This window comes from Notolepis coatsorum, assembly GCF_963971535.1.
Source record: "Notolepis coatsorum genome assembly, chromosome: 18".
NCBI classification, from domain to species: Eukaryota; Metazoa; Chordata; class Actinopteri; order Aulopiformes; family Paralepididae; genus Notolepis; species Notolepis coatsorum.
Window position 1 is genome coordinate 35,105,827 of NC_140182.1, and position 18,231 is coordinate 35,124,057.

Here is an 18,231-nt window from a genome sequence, read left to right on the forward strand (position 1 = left end):
GGGAAACTGTACAACTGTACAAGCAAAACTGTACATTGTTTGGTGATCTATCGCCCTGCTCTAAAGATAAACTCTAAGCATAACCGACTTCAAAAGAGGGACTAAGCATAACCAGTTCGAAACAAGGCGGACATTAATAAAGTTTTCAATCAATCAATTCCAGGCCGCGACCCTCTCTCCGCGTAGTACGCGTCTATACCAAAGGTAGCCGCATTTCTGGCAGACGTTTCTGGTCATGTGACATGTGCGCCCAATAGCGCGACGAGCTGTGTCTTTGCCAATTTCCACGTCAAACAGCCTGCAAACTACCTGGCGTTCTATCGCCATGCTCTAAGACAAACTCTAACCTTAACCAACTTCGAAAGAATGCCTAAGCTTAACCGTCGAAAGAACTTGCCGTCACGCTCTAAGACAAACTCTAACCTTAACCAACTTCGAAGAGTGCCTAAGCTTAACCAGTGTAGAAACTGGCGTCGGCCAATCAGAGAGCGTCTGCCAGAAATGCGGCTACCTTTGGTGATTGATTGATTGATTGAAAAATGTATTAACAGATTGCAGAATGGGTACAGTCAGTGGCGTAACTCTCTCTGTAGATGTGGGGGGGACATATTCGGGGGCGTGGTGAGTGACGTCGCTGGGGGGGGGTTAGGGGGGCCACCCCCCCCCCCCCCCCCCCCCCCCTCTACCTAGATTTTTTTTTTTTTTTTTTTTTTTTTTAAATACCAGGGGTGCAATACCGCATTTTCCCAGGCGGTGGCGCCATTTCTCCATGTAAACGACACACTGAGCTCATACAAAAAACAAGTATTCTGTTGTGACAAATAATAAACAAATTTGAAAGGTTTAGGGTGAAAGAACATTTATTATATGGTGCTTCAATTAGCAATTATGAACACAGTAATACAAGATATGCATGATAAAAAAAGACATGCTAAGTTCCTGAGAAACACTACTATACAATATACAATTTTAGCTCTTAATGTATCTATCACCTTTATCTATCACCAATCACTTTTAATCAAATTTAATTACAGGTACAAAATGGGGGACCCTGATGTAAACAAGACGAAAGTCTTTCTCAGGTCTGCATCCTCTTAACAATTGTATGTATTGAGCTGTACTGTACTGTACCCATTCTGCAATCTGTTGAATGAATGAATGAATGAATGAATGAAAACTTTATTTAACATATTGCAGAATGGGTACAATACAGTACGGCTCAATACATACAATTGTTAAGGGGATGCAGACCTGAGAAAGACGTTTGTCTTGTTTCCATCAGGGTCCCCCATTTTCAATTCATATAGATATTTATGACATACACAACATACATGACATTTATGGCATAGGGACATATAGGTATTTAGTACTGATACATTTGTGACATAAGCGGTATTCAAATATACAGTACTGTTACCCCTAGATCCTGACAGAGTTTAAATATACATATGATGGGGAGGGGACTGTACATTAGGAGGGGGTGGGTGGGTGGGAGAGAAATATACATACGGTGGGGTGGAGACTGTACATTAGGAGGGGGTGGGTGGGTGGGAGGGAAATATACATACGGCGGGGAGGGAATATATACATGCGGTGGGGAGGAGACTGTCTATTAGGAGGTGGTGGGGGTTTTGGGCATTTACGGTGGCCAGTTTCTAATTGCAGCCTCCCGTAGGTGCTCTTTAAGAGCGGTTTTGAATGTGGGCAGGGATTCACATTCCTTTACAGCTTTGGGTAGGGCGTTCCACATTGTTGTGGCATAATTGCGAAATGTGTTTAGTCCCTTGTTTGAGCCGAATCTGGGTTTAACATGATTTGTTGAGCTTCCTCTGGTGTAGTGGTTGTGGTATTCACTGACCTTTGGGAAGTATTTTGACATGTACATGGGCACCCCGGTCGTATAGTGTATCTTGTAGACCAGGCCCATTGCAAGTTGCTGTACTCTGTCGTCTACTCTAAGCCATCCTAGGTTGTCAAAGTGGGCAGGGGTGAGGTGGGTTCTGGGGTTCAGGTCAAGTAGTAGTCTGACCAGTTTGTTTTGTGATGTTTGTAATTTTGTTTTAAGCGCCTTTGAGGTGCTTTGGTACCATGAGGTGCACGCATAGTCATAGTACCCTTGTTAATAAACTTTTCAATCAATCAATCAATCATGGACTTATGAACCACGATTATTTTCAAGAGAAACAAACAGGCAAATAGCTATAGCTTAGTCAATCTGGACAAATACATTAGGCCTATATTAAAAAAAGAAAATCTGCTAAAATGCTGTTACTTGCCAGTCTTGCCGTTGCCCTCCTGTTTCGTGGTGGTGTCGTCACTGCTGCTGGTTTAGCTCTAGGCGACAGCGTAGCAAAACTTAGTTTGCTTTGAAGAAGTAGCTTTCTCCTCTTGGGCGACGGTGCCATCTCGTTGTTGCAATCACGCAGGTAGGAGTCGGACATAGCACTGAATGTCTTATCTTATCTCTCTTTATACCGTATGTGATGACGTATTTTAACACACACCTCGGCTGACGACCCGAGCTATTATTATGCAAAGACGAGTACTTTAGCGAGTGGGTACTTGGCCCGTGCAGGGCAAGAATGCGACCCCCATCTACTGCTCTTTGCATAATAATAGGACAGGTAGTCAGACTCAGCTCTTTGGACGGTAAAACGGGGGGGGGGGGTACATAACTGCATTCTGAAAACATGCGGGGGACACTTTCCAATGTCCCCTGTGTGAGTTACGCCCCTGGGTACAGTACAGTAGCCTACAGCTCAATACATACAATTGTTAAGGGGATGCAGACCAGAGAAAGACTTTCGTCTTGTTTACATCAGGGTGACTCCCCCATTTTCAATTAATCATATGACACACACGACATACAGATAGACAGTACTGTTACATCTATACATTTATGACATATCAGATTTGTTTGTGATACAAAAGAATCCAGAAAAAGAGTGTATATATATTTGACATAGAAACTGTACATTGATTGGTATAGACGCCTCTCTAACGTAGAGTGACGTCCACTCGAGAAACTTCCGTACTTTACGTCAGCGCGCGTCCTGTGGCTGGCACCTATATATCTATGGCTGGCACAAGCTTGCCAGTGAGAGGATTCACCCGAGCTGCAGCTGGACCCTATTGCGTGTCACTACACGACGTCCAGAGTTGACGTCACGGGAATTGAACGTGCACAGCATTGGTTCTCGTGGATTGTCTGTCGCCCATCAGGAACTCGTCAACATCCCAGCCAAGCATGACAGCGCTTACATTTGCCCTAACTATTGTCCGACAGTAAGTTATTATCTTTGTTATTATTATGTGAGCTTGTGGCTCGGTTGCTGCTTTCCATTCGAGTCCAAAATACAGTCTCGTTCTAGATTCTAATAATAGGTCGTTTCAGCTGGCCTTTATAATAAAACCTGTTCATAAACACAACACATACATAAGCGTTGTAATATAATGCTCTTTTATACATTTTAAAACATGAAATGTGGACTGTTACTGTAGCATATACAGTGAAGTATGAGTTTATATAGTTTTGCACTGTGCGCGAGTCATATTGCACAGTGCAAATTGTCCCACTTAAAGGTCAGCATGGATGCGTCTGAGCCCAACTTCTAAATGCCAAGAAGTTCAACCATGATGATGCCAGTGAGAGAAAAGATCACTGCACAATTCATTTTAGTGGACTAAAAGTAGCAATATCCCGATTAAATAGTTGTATCACTTGAATAAAACGTATACAGTATTTCTTTACATGAACAAACAACATACATGTATACACATTCATTTACTATACCTGTCAATTACAGTTCAACGGGTAATAAAGGATTAGCATTTTTTTTTTTAATATTTTTTTTGCATTTACGTTTACAAGAAGTAAATATCAGGTGAATGGGGTGTGTCTTTTATTTAGTAGAACTGACTCTAACGTGTTCCTTGCAGTGGGGAGACACAGTGGAATAAAGACGGCCTGTTACAAGGTAAATTTCGGCTACATTTAGTCATTAATTTGCATAATTTAAAAACAGTAACGTTTTGTAATGAATTACCATCATGTAATAACAGTAACATTTTAGTAACCTCACCACAAGACTTCTATCTGCATTCTGCTTGCCTCTCAATCTGCCCATCTTTCTCTCTCTCTCTCCATTTCTCCTCCCTCTCCCTCTGTCTGTCTCCCCCATCTCTCGCTCTCTGTGTGTGTGTGTGTGTCTCTTCTCTCTCTCTCTCTCTTTCTCTCTCTGTCTCTCTCTCTCTCTCTCTCTCTGTCTCTCTGTCTCTCTCTCTCTCTCTCTCTCCTCCCCCCCCCTAGGCCAGTCAGTAGATTCTTCTCTATCTGAGATAGGGCTACGGCAAGCAGGGGCAGCAGGGAGGTACCTTAAAGATGTCAAGTTCACCAACATCTTTGTCAGTAATATGCTTCGTGCTCGGCAGGTAAGATTTTGGGGTTTACACACATGGGCTGTCAAAATAGCCCATATGGACCAGAAAGAGCTTATTTAGCCATCTCTATCTGATTGGTATTGACCAATTTAATGCTACCATTTGTAAGTTTTTTTTTTTTTTTTTACTTTATTTTTTAGCGTTTATCGCTTTTCCTGGTCAAGCATGACCGACAGATACAGGGTGAAACGGGAGAGAGAGCAGGGGAAGACATTTGATAAATGACGGCGGGTCCGGGAATCGAACTCGGGGTCAGCCGATCCGCGACGCAGCGCGGTACTCCGCGACGCAGCGCGGTACATGGTGTGCTACTGGAGCGCCCCACGTGTACGGTTTTTATCAGTAATGTTATTCTTGACATTTTGCTCCAAAGATTCATTCAACACAGTCCTGATTCAACACAGTCCTGATTCAACACAGTCCTGATTCAACACAGTCCTGATTCAACACAGTCCTGATTCAACACAGTCCTGATTCAACACAGTCCTGATTCAACACAGTCCTGATTCAACACAGTCCTGATTCAACACAGTCCTGATTCAACACAGTCCTGATTCAACACAGTCCTGATTCAACACAGACCTCATAAGATAAGATGATCCTTTATTAATCCCCTTGGGGAAATTCGGGTGTCAAAGCACGGGGGGCGACAGTGGCTCCGGAGGTAGAGTAGTCGTCTGGTAATCCGGAGGTTCCTGGTTCGATTCCCACTCCTCCCGGGCAGCGTGTCAAAGTGTCCTTGAGCAAGACACTTAACCCCTAATTGCTCCTGATGTGCAGGTTGGCACCTTGCATGGTTGCCTCCACCGTCGGTGTGTGAATGTGTGAGTGAATGGGTCAAAATGTGAGGAACAAATTGTAAAGCGCTTTGGATAAAAGAGCTATATAAATGCAGCCATTTACCAAAGCAGCATGGGGGGTACAGGGTGGGGGATACATAGCAGCATGGGGGGGTACAGGGTGGGGCATACATAGCTTCACAGTCCTATACAGTCCAGTATCTATATACACTATAGATACACTATAAAATACAAATACAATATAATATAAAAAAGTACAAAACACAAGATAGTCCAGTGATATGAGTCTCTAGTGCAAAATACAAGATAGTCAGTACGGTGATGTGAGTCTCTAGTTCTTCTCAAGTCAGTCCTCATTCAGCAATGAGGACAATGAGAACCTGCTAACCACTAAATACTTATTCCAACATATACGTGTTTCTATTATTTTATTGGGATGTATTTCCCATCTACATTTCCCATTTAGTCATTTAGCTGACGCTTTTATCCAAAGCGACTTACAAGTTCTGTCAACAGGAAGGATACAACTCTCTTCAGCTGAGTAACGATGTTCGTCAAACAGTGTTGAACTTGGGTGCTGCAGTCTTGAGTGCATAGTAGTAAAGACATTATTAGCATAGTATGTAGTAATATAGGCAAGGAAGATTACTTAGTAGCAAAGTGCATGATAGTAAAAGACAGTATGACGTTTTTTTCTTTTCATTTCATATATTGATTGAAGAGTGTGTTTTTAGTCGATGGTGGAAAATCAGTTTACCCACCTTTTCTGGTATCAACTACCCAAAATCGATTTTACCCGCTATTTTAAGCTGATATAAATCTTTATCATTGAAATACATGGTACCGTATAGGTAGTGTAAGTAGTATCAGATTGATACAAGTTAAAATACATGAAGAAATAACTTTTGAGTAGGACTGCCCTCGACTAAAGAAGTTCTACATCAACTAATAGTCAAGTACTTTGTCGACTGATTCGTTGATTTAATCGACACATTTATACAATTTCACACTTACCAAAGATGTAAATCGACTAATCAACGTACAAATTCTTAGTCGACCAAGACCAAACCCATCTATTAATCGATGAGTAGGGAGCCTTGTTTTTTAGGGAATAAAACTAAATACCACTATTCTGAGATAATTAACACTATTCTGATTATTGGTGTTACTGTTCTAATTCATTGGAGTTCATACAGTAGTTTTATTGTACCGCTGCAGGGTACACACAGAAGCAGTGAATGGTGTTTGATTTGTCCCATTCCAGACTGCTGAGACGATAGTCGAACACAACAGCAGTTGTTCTGGCCTAGAGATGGTGACCGACCATTTACTTAAAGAGAGGGTGAGTGTCATTCCTTGATTGATTGATTGATTGAAAATTGTATTGCCATATTGCAGAATGGGTACAATACAGTACGGCTCAATACACACAATTGTTAAGGGGATGCAGACCAGAGAAAGGCTTTCGTCTTGTTTACATCAGGGTCCCCCATTTTCAATTCCTCCTACATATCTGTGTGTTAAAATCATTATTTTATGAGTGTGTGTGTGTGTGCGCGTGCGTGTGCGCGCGCACGTGTGTGTGTGGTGGAACGTGACTAATCAGATTTTAAAGAGTTATCTAGAGTTGACACGTGAATTTAACCGGCATGGTTCTCGTTTTCGTTGTGTTTTCATAATGTACGCCATCCAGTCGTCCTGGAGACGTGTAATAACAAGGTCTGCCATGTTTCAGAGTTTTGGGATAGTAGAAGGAAGGCGGGTTCAGGAGATGAGGGACATGGCCCAGGCTGCTGGTCTGTCTGCAAATGACTTCACCCCACCAGAGGGGGAGACTCCTGAACAGGTGAGGCTGAGGGAAAGGCCTGTGGCTGGGCTGGGGCTGGGCTGGGGCTGGGCTGTTTCATGAATTGCAGAATAGCAAATGTAGTTTCAGAATCTTGGTAAAACAACTTTTTCAACCAAAAATGTACATTCCCTAATAGATGTACGTACATGAAAATGTATGTGTCTGATAAGGAGATAGGGATATATGTAAATGTTTGTCCGATATGGATATTATTAGAAGATTGTATAATTGGTTGAAATTTACATAGATAATGTATGAAAAAGCTAAATTGTATATTATGCTGTATTGTATTATGAATTGATTATGAGTAGGTATTGTTGTATTGTATTATGAATTGATTAGGAGTATGTATTGTTGTATTGTATTATGAATTTGATTAGGAGTATGTATTGTTGTTTTAATTGTCTGTATGCCATGTGAATGTTTGTGAGAGTATAAAGTCTGTAACTGTATTTTACGTGTTATGGACCCCAGGAAGAATAGCCACAGCACTGCTGTGGCTAATGGGGATCCAAATAAACTTAAACTTAGTTAACTAGCATGCTAACACATAGCTAACATTAGCTCGCTAACAGCTAACTTTCCCCATCGTCATTTTAGTTCTAAACTATCTTTACCATAAATGCTACTTTTTCTCCCTCCTGTGGTGTCTAACCTGGAGATATTGACAGTATATTGTTTGTAAATATATCTTGCTCTCTGGTAGACACAGGGTGCTACAATAATGACATGCTGATATTTCCAGTTTTTAACTAGCTACAGGCATTTTGTTCTCCCCCCCCCCCCCCCCCCCCCCCCCTTGGTTATTAGTGCGTCGGTTGTTTTCCCTCCGGAGGGTGTGGTGTTCAAAGTATGACTCGTTGCACTCCGTCTCTATAACCATCCAAAGACAAGTTTCTGTCAGAACATGTATTACAGTGACATCAAAGGCCATGCCCCAATGTAGTGATGCTGCTTTCGGTTGTCGTTCACTTTGGAAACGTCTTTAGGATGAGGCAGGTCAGCTGGAACGCTCATCTGGGAAGATGATTATTATTATTTATTTTTTATTAAATAGATTCTTAAAGCTAATTTTGAGTGACTCTTGAGAGAAAGACCTGCGACCCTTTTATATTTCCCTGCACCATCAACAATGTATTACATAACTTTTTTCCCTTCCTTTTCATTTTTACATGTGCTTTCTGTGACTGGAAAATGTGGTTTTCAGGACATGTGGGAGAGGGAGAGGGAGAGAGTGAGAGGGAGAGAGAGAGAGGGGGAGAGAGGGAGAGAGAGAGAGAGAGAGGGAGGGAGAGAAGACCTTTCTCTAGCCGAGGCTTTCCTAACCTTGGGGTCGAGGGGCCACCATGAAATCGGGGGTCTGTGGAAAAGTTCCTAATCGCACTAGGATGACTCTAATAATATTTATCATTCCGACATGAAGAACTACTGTGGACAGGGTTTTGACGGCTGCACAGAAGCCACTGTGAGACTGTTGCAGCTTGCCTATTAACAGATGTTTTCACAACTCAAACATCAATAACTAATAACGTGAAAAACAAAATGTTCATGTGTTATTTAAACTCTTCTAACCTCAGTATGTATGCAAGCCCAGAACTTACTTTTCATGAGCTTCCAAACCGAAAAACTAAAAATGTTATACAGTATATATATTATATATATATATTATATATTACCTTCTGTAATTGTCAATATATATATATATATATTAGGGCTGTCAGTTTATCGCGTTAATTAGATTAATTAATTACACAGCAAATAATCGCGTTATGAAAATTAACTCAAAATTAATTACAATTTTTTTTTTTTTTTTTTTTTTTTTTTTTATAAATTTTTTTTTGTATCTCATTCATTCGATAAGCATGTAGAATACACATTTACAGATTTTTTTTAATATGGTCCATTTGCATGTTCTTGGTATCTGATTCTAGGGACATCTATGAATCTCAGGGAATGTATTCCCAGTGTCAGAAATACTGTGGGCTAGATCCACAAAGAATGGATTGCACGGTGCAAGTTGCACCCTTACTTACAATTCATTATGAATTGAAAATGGGGGACCCTGATGTAAACAAGACGAAAGTCTTTCTCTGGTCTGCATTCCCTTAACAATTGTGTGTATTGAGCCGTACTGTATTGTACCCATTCTGCAATCTGTTAATAACATTTTCATTCAATCAATCAATCTGCGCGGTGATTGATTGAATGAACATTTTATTTTAAGTAAATTGTAATGAACCAAATGAGAATATCAATTTTTTTTTTATCTTTGACTGTGAATAACACCATGCTCAAATTGACCAGACCTGACAAATCTAAGCAAATTAATAGATGGAAGATGATTAAACAGAAGGTTTTGTAGATACAGTACTGAATTCAGCCATCTGGACACATGCAATTTGAAATATGATTATAGAATATAGAATATGAGGCATAAAATGGTAATGTGATTTAAATGCGATTAATTAGATTAATTAATTACAAATCCTGTAATTAATTAGATTAATTTTTTTAATCGCCTGACAGCACTAATATATATATATATATATATATTATACAAAAACCTTAAATAAATGTTTTTTTCATTTCTATTTTATTTCAGTTAGTTTTGGAGCCAGGCATTTTAAATTCAGTCAAGTTTCAGTTTTTTCATTATTAAGCTTAGTTTTTATTTTCATTTTAGTTTAGAAAAATGACTTAGTAGTTCTATGTCTGACTCTCTTTGTCCGTCTTTCGCTGTAATTCTCATCTCTCTCCCACTTCTCTCTTATTCTTAATCACTCTGTCTCTTGCTGTCAGTCAGTCAGTCTGTCAGTACTAGTATTAAAGGGGAACTATCTTATAAATGGCCTTTTTCAGTGTTTAGCATTGTTTCCTAGCTATGTGGACTTATATTAATATGATCTTATGATCTATGTCTCTAATTCTCATATTGGCGCATTCTTCCAATTCTCCTCTCACAATATTCACCCTCACTGAACTGAGTCATCTGAAAATGTGCTGATTTGTGATGTCAGAGAGACTCAGCTGCATGAGACTGCTGAGACTCACACACACTCCACACAGTTCCCACAGTGGTTGGAGCCCAGGCTCAAAACGGCTTAAGATCTTAAGGTAGAAAAATGCTGTTTTTGAGGACTTGATTAGAAATACAAAACAATGAATTAAAAAAAATAAAACATTACAGAGGTGTTCCATAAACTCACAGGAATTGTGTAAAAGTGCCCAAATAGTGAAAGAAATAGTAAAATAGTTCCCCTTTAAGAGGTTTTGTTGTCTGAAAACTGACTAGACTAAACAGTATGACATGTTGCATACTGGTGTGAACCACACAATAGACCACCGCAACACTTCCGGGATTCTGAAATCAGGGAGGAGATTGCGGGGGGAGCATATGAATGAATGTGGACGAGAGCCGTGATGTAAGTGGTTGCCGATACGGCTGTGGGGGTGCTAGAGACATAATCGAATAGACGTTTATGCGCCTCACTCTCCTGAACACGGCGTGACCCATTCCTAATCGAGCAGAACTAAATCGGCAGAGAAAAAGCCCATTTTAAAGCACCTATTCCGCATGGACATGCGCAGATTGCCCATGGAGTCTGGACGACGCGAGATGACGCACAAATTAATGTGGACTGTTCCATCAGAGGGGCGAGCGTCAGTGGCCAGTGTCCTTTCAGCCGAACAGGATAATGAAAACATTATCCCACTAAATGGCCAGACGCGTCTTATGGCGACATCTACAATTACCTCATTGAGTCTCCAGGTAGACTAATGTTTATATTTAAGTGCAGCGGTCTGTAGCCACTCATATTACCACCGAAGCTCCGCCCTCTGATGGAACAGTCCACATTCATTTGTGCGTCATCTCGCGTCGTCCAGACTCCATGGGCAATCTGCGCATGTCCATGCGGAATAGGTGCTTTAAAATGGGCTTTTTCTCTGCCGATTTAGTTCTGATCGATTAGGAATGGGTCACGCCGTGTTCAGGAGAGTGATGCACATAAACGTCTATTCGATCATGTCTCTAGCACCCCCACAGCCGTATCGGCAACCACTTACATCACGGCTCTCGTCCACATTCATTCATATGCTCCCCCCGCAATCTCCTCCCTGATTTCAATGTAACGCGGAAGTGTAGTGGTCTATAGAACTGAACTCCTTTACTGACCCCAGATGCAATATCCTCCTGATACCACTAGATGGCAGCATACACGCACCTTCCCAGTTAAAGGAATAATTCACTTTAGTAGAACATGTCAAAAATCATCAGTCTTACCTCTATTTAACAAGTAAGCGACCACTGCTGTCCCTGGTGGTGTCAACATCACCGTTCCTTCCAGGTGTCAGGCTCCTCATTCACTTCCATTAATTCTGAGGACCAAGGCTAAATATCATACTTCTGAAGTATAAACAAACTATACAGAAGTATTATTCTGTGTAATATATTTTTCTGTGTAAAAGTTACTTGTTTTTTTAGCTAATGTAGCCATTTTCAAATGATCCGTAAAGGAACTATTTCTCACTTGAGGTGTAGTTTGACCAACTGTGAACATTTCACAGAATGTTTAGAATCTTTCTCCCATCAAGGCATTCTCCTACACAGAGAGTTGGATGAGGTTCCACTTGTGTTCCACTGTCATCTCTACCCAAAGATGAAGTGAACTAACAGGTGCTGCCTCTATACCCATATTATTGTTCCTGCATATTGAAGAAATAATATAATATTATTGTTACTGCTTTTATATTTCAAAGGTAATACATCTGTCAAGACACATCAAATGCCAAAACAAACACATACCTTTGATTCTGAGTTGTCTGTTTCATTTAAATCTGCACAGCAGTAGTTTGTTTATACTTCAGAAGTAGGGCAGAGTCCGCAAATGTAATGAGTAACACGCACACTTTATCTTGCTACGTAATTGTCAATGTGATGTCCTCACATCAGCAGGTAGCAGTAAAATATTCCTAAACATTCCTGAGAAAAATCAACAGGATTCGACCACTGTCCAACAAGGAAGTACACAGATCAGTATCACACCCCTCTAACCCTTAATTCTGCTAGAACAGTGGTATCACAACCATTTAACCCTTAATTCTGCTAGAACAGTGGTATCACAACCCTCTAACCCTTAATTCTGCTAGAACAGTGGTATCACAACCCTCTAACCCTTAATTCTGCTAGAACAGTGGTATCACAACCCTCTAACCCTTAATTCTGCTAGAACAGTGGTATCACACCCCTATAACCCTTAATTCTGCTAGAACAGTGGTATCACACCCCTCTCACCCTTAATGCTGCTAGGACAGTGGTATCACACCCCTATAACCCTTAATGCTGCTAGAACAGTGGTATCACAACCATTTAACCCTTAATTCTGCTAGAACAGTGGTATCACAACCATCTAACCCTTAATTCTGCTAGGACAGTGGTATCACAACCCTTTAACGTGTAATTATGCACGCACAGTATTTCTGCTAGGACAGTTATTCTGCTAGGACAGCGGTATCACACCCCTCTAACCCTTAATTCTGCTAGGACAGCGGTATCACAAGGGCCTCTGTTCAGTGTTCCCTAAGATTTATTTGCTTGGTGTGAAGTGAAGGGGATCAAAGTACATAAACATTCTCTGTCACACGATCACACAGATTAAAAAGTCACCACTGTGTGTGTGTGTGTGTGTGTGTGTGTGTGTGTGTGTGTGTGTGTGTGTGTGTGTGTGTGTGTATAAGGGGCCAGTGTGGGTGCGTGGGAGGTAAGGATGTTCCATTGGGAGACTCGGTGTCAGAGATCATCTAACTCTCCCACACATGATCCTTGGATGATGTTGCAGATATGCAAAAGATACGCCTGACGTAAGCCAACCCAAGGACCATGCAGGGCACTGACGTAGAAGAGCTAGTTACAGAGAACCGCCGTCAACCTGCGTAGGCCGGGTGGATGAATGGATGGGAGGGAAGGAGGTGCCTGTGTGCGTCAGTCCACTTTGTTCCACTTTGGATACAATGTTGTTTTGTTTTTCTTTCTAGGTTTTTGTTTTTATTATCCTGTATTTATGCAGGGGATCACGTTGGTGTTGAAACGTCTTCCAAGTCAGGCTTGTTTTGTCGCAGTATAAAGGTCAATCGATCAAAAAAAAAAACACACTATTTTCAGGTGGGGCCTGAATCACAAGAATTGGTATTCTAAGAAAGGTCTAACATCTGAAAACGTTCACATTAACCTTCTGTAGTGTGGTAGTGAAAGGGTTAACCCTTTGGTAGTGAACGGGTTAACCTTCTGTAGTGTCACAGTGAAAGGGTTAACCCCTATGTGAAATGGCCAAAAAGGTGGGAACATAACCAATATGCAAGTCCCTTTGGTTACCGGATACTGAAGAAATATTGTCGAAATAACTTACCGGCATTGAAATGGAAATAAAGGCTCAATCAGGACCGGTCCTGCCGAGCATGACTGGTGGCGGCTTCTCCTCGACCCGCGGGCAGTACAGTCTTAATACATTTCTTCTTAAAACAGGCCGTTAGATCATCAGGTCGTTAGATCATCTACCGGATGTTGTAAACTTGTGTGGTTGTGATCAGCAGACCAGTGACATCAGTTCATCAATGAAAAGGTTTACCTGAAAGCGCTTGCGAGCGCTCGGAGAACAAAGTCACACCATGGCCGGTTCACAGGTTGTTGGGTACATGGCAGATATTTATACATTGGTTGTCACGTACACACCGAGCCACCATGACGGAAATAAGGCAGACAGCGTTTTAGCAAGAATTACTGCCTAAGACGGGAGCGATTCTCTCCTCCTTAACGGTGTTATCCACAATGGACTCTCTCCTCCTTAACGGTGTTATCCACAATGGACTCTTGACCCCGTGTTGCACATAAGGTGTTGGTACACAGGCAGGAAACCCCTGGAACGAGATGCTTAAGGTCATGTCAAACTGAACTGCATGTGTAGCGCAAAAGCTGTAAAGGTGCATTACACAGGATTATAGTACAATTCAAAACAGGCACCCCACTTCATAGCTCTTACTTATGAGAGTGTAATGTACTGTACTAAATCTAAGTAAGGCCGATGTTTACTTTTGCACACAGGTTGGAACAAAAGTAAACATCGGACCGGAGCTATGAAGTGGGGTGCCTGGATATATAATGTAATATATAATGCTCTAACACATAACGTGCTGTCTCTGTTTCTCTGTTGCAGGAGTTATAAATGTTTTTTTTACAGATGGCAAACAATTCTACCTATGTTGACTTTTTTTGGGGGGGGGGGGGGGATCGTGTTATGAATTGCTGTGTAAAATGTTTTACAAAAAAAAGAAACCATTCAAAACCCAAGTGAAGTTTTCATGACGTCCCTCGCTCTGCAGGTGAAGGAGCGCGTCAAAGGGTTCCTGGAGCACATGCTGCGGCGCATGGCGGCCGACCACTGTCGACGAGATGGAGGCCCTTCGCCGGCCGAACCAGAGATGTCCCCCGTGTCGGGAGAGGCGGACGACGGCATCCAGAGCGTCCCCGTCCACGCCCTGGTGGTCACCCACGGGGCCTACATACGCGTGATGCTGCGCTGCTTCATGGAGGAGCTGCACTGCCCGCCCCCGCAGGGCTCAGACGAGGCCCACATGATGTCCCTCTGCCCCAACACGGGGATATGCCGGTTCCTCCTCACCGTGACGGAGGAGGGGGGCGGAGTCAAGCTCTCTGCGATCCGCGCCGTCTTTGTCCATAGGGGAAACCATGTTAAAGAGCAGGTGTAAAGGGGTGCGTTATGAGGGAGAGGACGAGGGGGTGAGAGGGAGGAGAAGAGGAGGGATTTGCACAGAGACTCAGCACTGGAGTCAGGTTTACACTTTTAAGTTTACAAGCTGTCACACTGTATATGCACCTTTTTTCTTTGTTTTCTTTGGAACTGTATATATTAAAATTGTTTAAAGAAAATATTAATGATAATTTGGACAATTTAAATTAATTGCAAAGCGTTGGTGGACAACGTTATCTTATGGTACAGTACAAGGCCACAACCATCTGCATCTTAAAGGTCACATCGCAGTGACAACCAGAACCTGCCGATTCCTCCTGAGCAACGTCAGAAGGATCCGCCCCTTCCTGACAAAAGAAGCCACCCAACTCCTCGTCCAATCAAGTCAGAAGGATCCGCCCCTTCCTGACAAAAGAAGCCACCCAACTCCTCGTCCAATCAACAGTCATCTCCCGCCTCGACTACTGCAACGCACTGCTTGCTGGCCTTCCGGCCACTGCCACCAAGCCTCTTCAGCTCATTCAGAACGCAGCGGCCCGCCTGATCTCAAACCTACCGAAGTCAGCCCATGTCACCCCACTTCTTAGGGACCTGCACTGGCTCCCCATTGCCGCACGATTCCGCTTCAAAGCCCTCGACCTGGCATACCGTGCGGCAAAGGGAACCGCTCCCTCCTACCTCCGGTCAATGGTCTCTAACTACACACCCTCAAGACCCCTACGCTCTGCATCTTCTGGCCGCCTCAGACCCACTCCTATCCGAGCTCCAGGAGGGTCATCAAGGAGAAGCCGCCTATTCTCAGTCCTTGCCCCACAATGGTGGAACGAACTGGCTGCCCACCACAGTTAGGACAGCCGAAACCCGTCCAATCTTTCGCCGTCGACTAAAGACTTCTTCAACCATTATCTGAAATGAAAAAAATATATATATATATTCTAACCCTAACTAACCTTACTGTCATGCACTTAATATACTAACTTACACTGTAGCACTCAACACTTTGATGAACATTGTTACTCAGCTGATAGAGTTGTGCCCTTCCTGATGACTTGTCGTACAGAACTTGTAAGTCGCTTTGGATAAAAGCATCAGCTAAATGACTAAATGTAAATGTAAATGTAAAGGAACACGGCAACATTATGGGAAATGCACTTACCGTCTTCTCCAGAGTCAGACAAGAAGATGGGTACCAATTTCCTCCCTGTGTGTTCAGTAGAAAGCTCTCCGGCTGCAAGGTAGCCTAGCTTAGCACAAATTAATGTTAGCCGATACGGACCACTAGCTTGCAGCCGAATGGCTGAGATGCTTCCAGCTGCAGCTCCGGAGACCAGCGCTTACAAGCCCCGCACATACAAGCCCGCACATAGCAACCCCTCGCTTCCATTGGCTGATTTTGGTCACGTGATTTGGGTCCCACCCAATGGCTGAAGTTCTGCAGACGCCTCTCTGATTGGTTGGGCTCCATTTCTGCAGCCCCCTCTTTGATTGGTTGAGCGAAGCCCCTCTCTGATTGGTTTAGCTCGCCATGCGGTAAAATGCGGATGTTAATGTTATCATCTCAAGAAGATACAAATAAATATACTACCAGATTCGCGTTTATAACGTTATTTCGCGTGACTTCGCGGTTTATTCATAACGTTATGCACATTTCACAACACAGCCAGCTGTCAGAAACTGTACATTGTAACGTTATATGTTTATTCACGTAACGTTATTTCACGTGACGCGTTCAACTTGTTTACACTCCCCACTTACTGAAACTGTACCATGACGCACTCCCCACTTAACCCAGTTAATGCCTTAACTAGACAGTTAACAATATAACATTTAGATTAATTAACCCAGTTAATGCCTTAACTAGACAGTTAACAATATAACATTTAGATTAACACAGTTAATGCCTAACTAGACAGTTAACAATATAACATTTAGATAGAGAGGCTGGTGGTCAAGTCAAGAGTTTTATTTGTCACAAGTTGTTTATTTGCATACACGTTTATGGGACAGTTTTCTACACCTGACTGAACGGTCTGGGGACAAATGATTAAGGTGGGGTTACAATGATATCAAGGATGAATATGAAAAAGGGGATCTGATCTGATGGTACTTTATGTCCGGATGGTATATCTATGGAATGGTCACTGTCTCTATCACACTCTCATATGTGCATGTTTAGCCGCATACAAGTATCTAGGATACACATATTCGTATGTGTACATAATAGGTTTACACACACTCATATGCACAAGGCTAAGTTATACATGTCAGGGGCACACATACATGCACATACTCACTTATAGGAAATAGGCATACACACACCTACATATACACATAGTTGAGGTATAGGCTCTCACTGACACATATGGGGGATATACATGTACATAGGAGACACACACATACGTAGCTGAGACGCACATATATATGCACACCTGAGATATACACTCACATAGGGGGCGGAGGCACACATGGATACGAGACACACACAAGAGATAGGAGTACAGTCGCATACCTGGAAGATGCACACACACACACACATGTGAGGCATGTACACATGCTTACGTACACAGCCCTCACCCAACCCCACCCCACCAACCTCCTCCAATGTACAGTTTCTACGCCAAATGTATATACACTCCTTTTCTGGACACTTTTGTATCACAAACAGTACTGTATTTGCAAATCTGATATGTCATAAATGTATAGATGTAGCAGTACTGTCTATCTGTATGTCATGTATGTCATATATGTTATGATGAATTGAAAATGGGGGACCCTGATGTAAACAAGATGAAAGTCTTTCTCTGGTCTGCATCCCCTTAACAATTGTATGTATTGAGATGTACTGTACTGTACCCATTCTGCAATCTGTTAATAAACTTTTCAATCAATCAATCAATTCAATCAATCAATCAATACACGTACCCACATACATATGTTGGAGACACACATGCATGCATGCTATCATGCACACCTACATGTGTCTGGGACGCTTTCTCTCACATGCAATATGGAGAAGGGTGGCATCCCGATAGAGGATGCAGCACATACCTGCTCGCAGGTAGATCGGTCTACATGCAAAGTATATATATCAGGGATGTATACGCACAATGTATAGTATAGTATTTTTCTTTTTTTCGTAAGTCTTTTTTATTTTCCATGTCAGTTGTACCCATTCTGCAATCTGTTAATAAACTTTTCAATCAATCAATCAATTCAATCAATCAATCAATCAATACACGTACCCACATACATATGTTGGAGACACACATGCATGCATGCTATCATGCACACCTACATGTGTCTGGGACGCTTACCGAACACTGTGACCTCATTTTCTTCTTCTAAATTCATGCTATATTATGTTATTATGTTATTTGAT

The 18,231-nt window shown here is 42.1% G+C and overlaps 1 protein-coding gene across 1 annotated transcript; it reads left to right on the top strand.

Moving 5' to 3' along the window:
* The first annotated feature begins 3,207 nt into the window (after positions 1-3,207).
* Positions 3,208-16,380, top strand: tigara (TP53 induced glycolysis regulatory phosphatase a). Its single transcript, XM_084334428.1, has 6 exons — positions 3,208-3,285; positions 3,940-3,977; positions 4,310-4,431; positions 6,505-6,582; positions 6,976-7,086; positions 14,464-16,380. Exons 1-6 carry the CDS (start codon positions 3,248-3,250, stop codon positions 14,848-14,850), a joined length of 774 nt encoding a protein of 257 aa, XP_084190554.1. The 5' UTR covers positions 3,208-3,247; the 3' UTR covers positions 14,851-16,380.
* Positions 16,381-18,231: the final 1,851 nt, after the last annotated feature.

Bases quoted from the DNA above. Each gene is read 5' to 3' on its own strand.
- tigara (XM_084334428.1), top strand. From the start codon at position 3,248: ATGACAGCGCTTACATTTGCCCTAACTATTGTCCGACA. The intron at 3,286-3,939 runs GTAAGTTATTAT...TGTTCCTTGCAG, and splicing joins GCCCTAACTATTGTCCGACA to TGGGGAGACACAGTGGAATA. The intron at 7,087-14,463 runs GTGAGGCTGAGG...CTCGCTCTGCAG, and splicing joins AGGGGGAGACTCCTGAACAG to GTGAAGGAGCGCGTCAAAGG.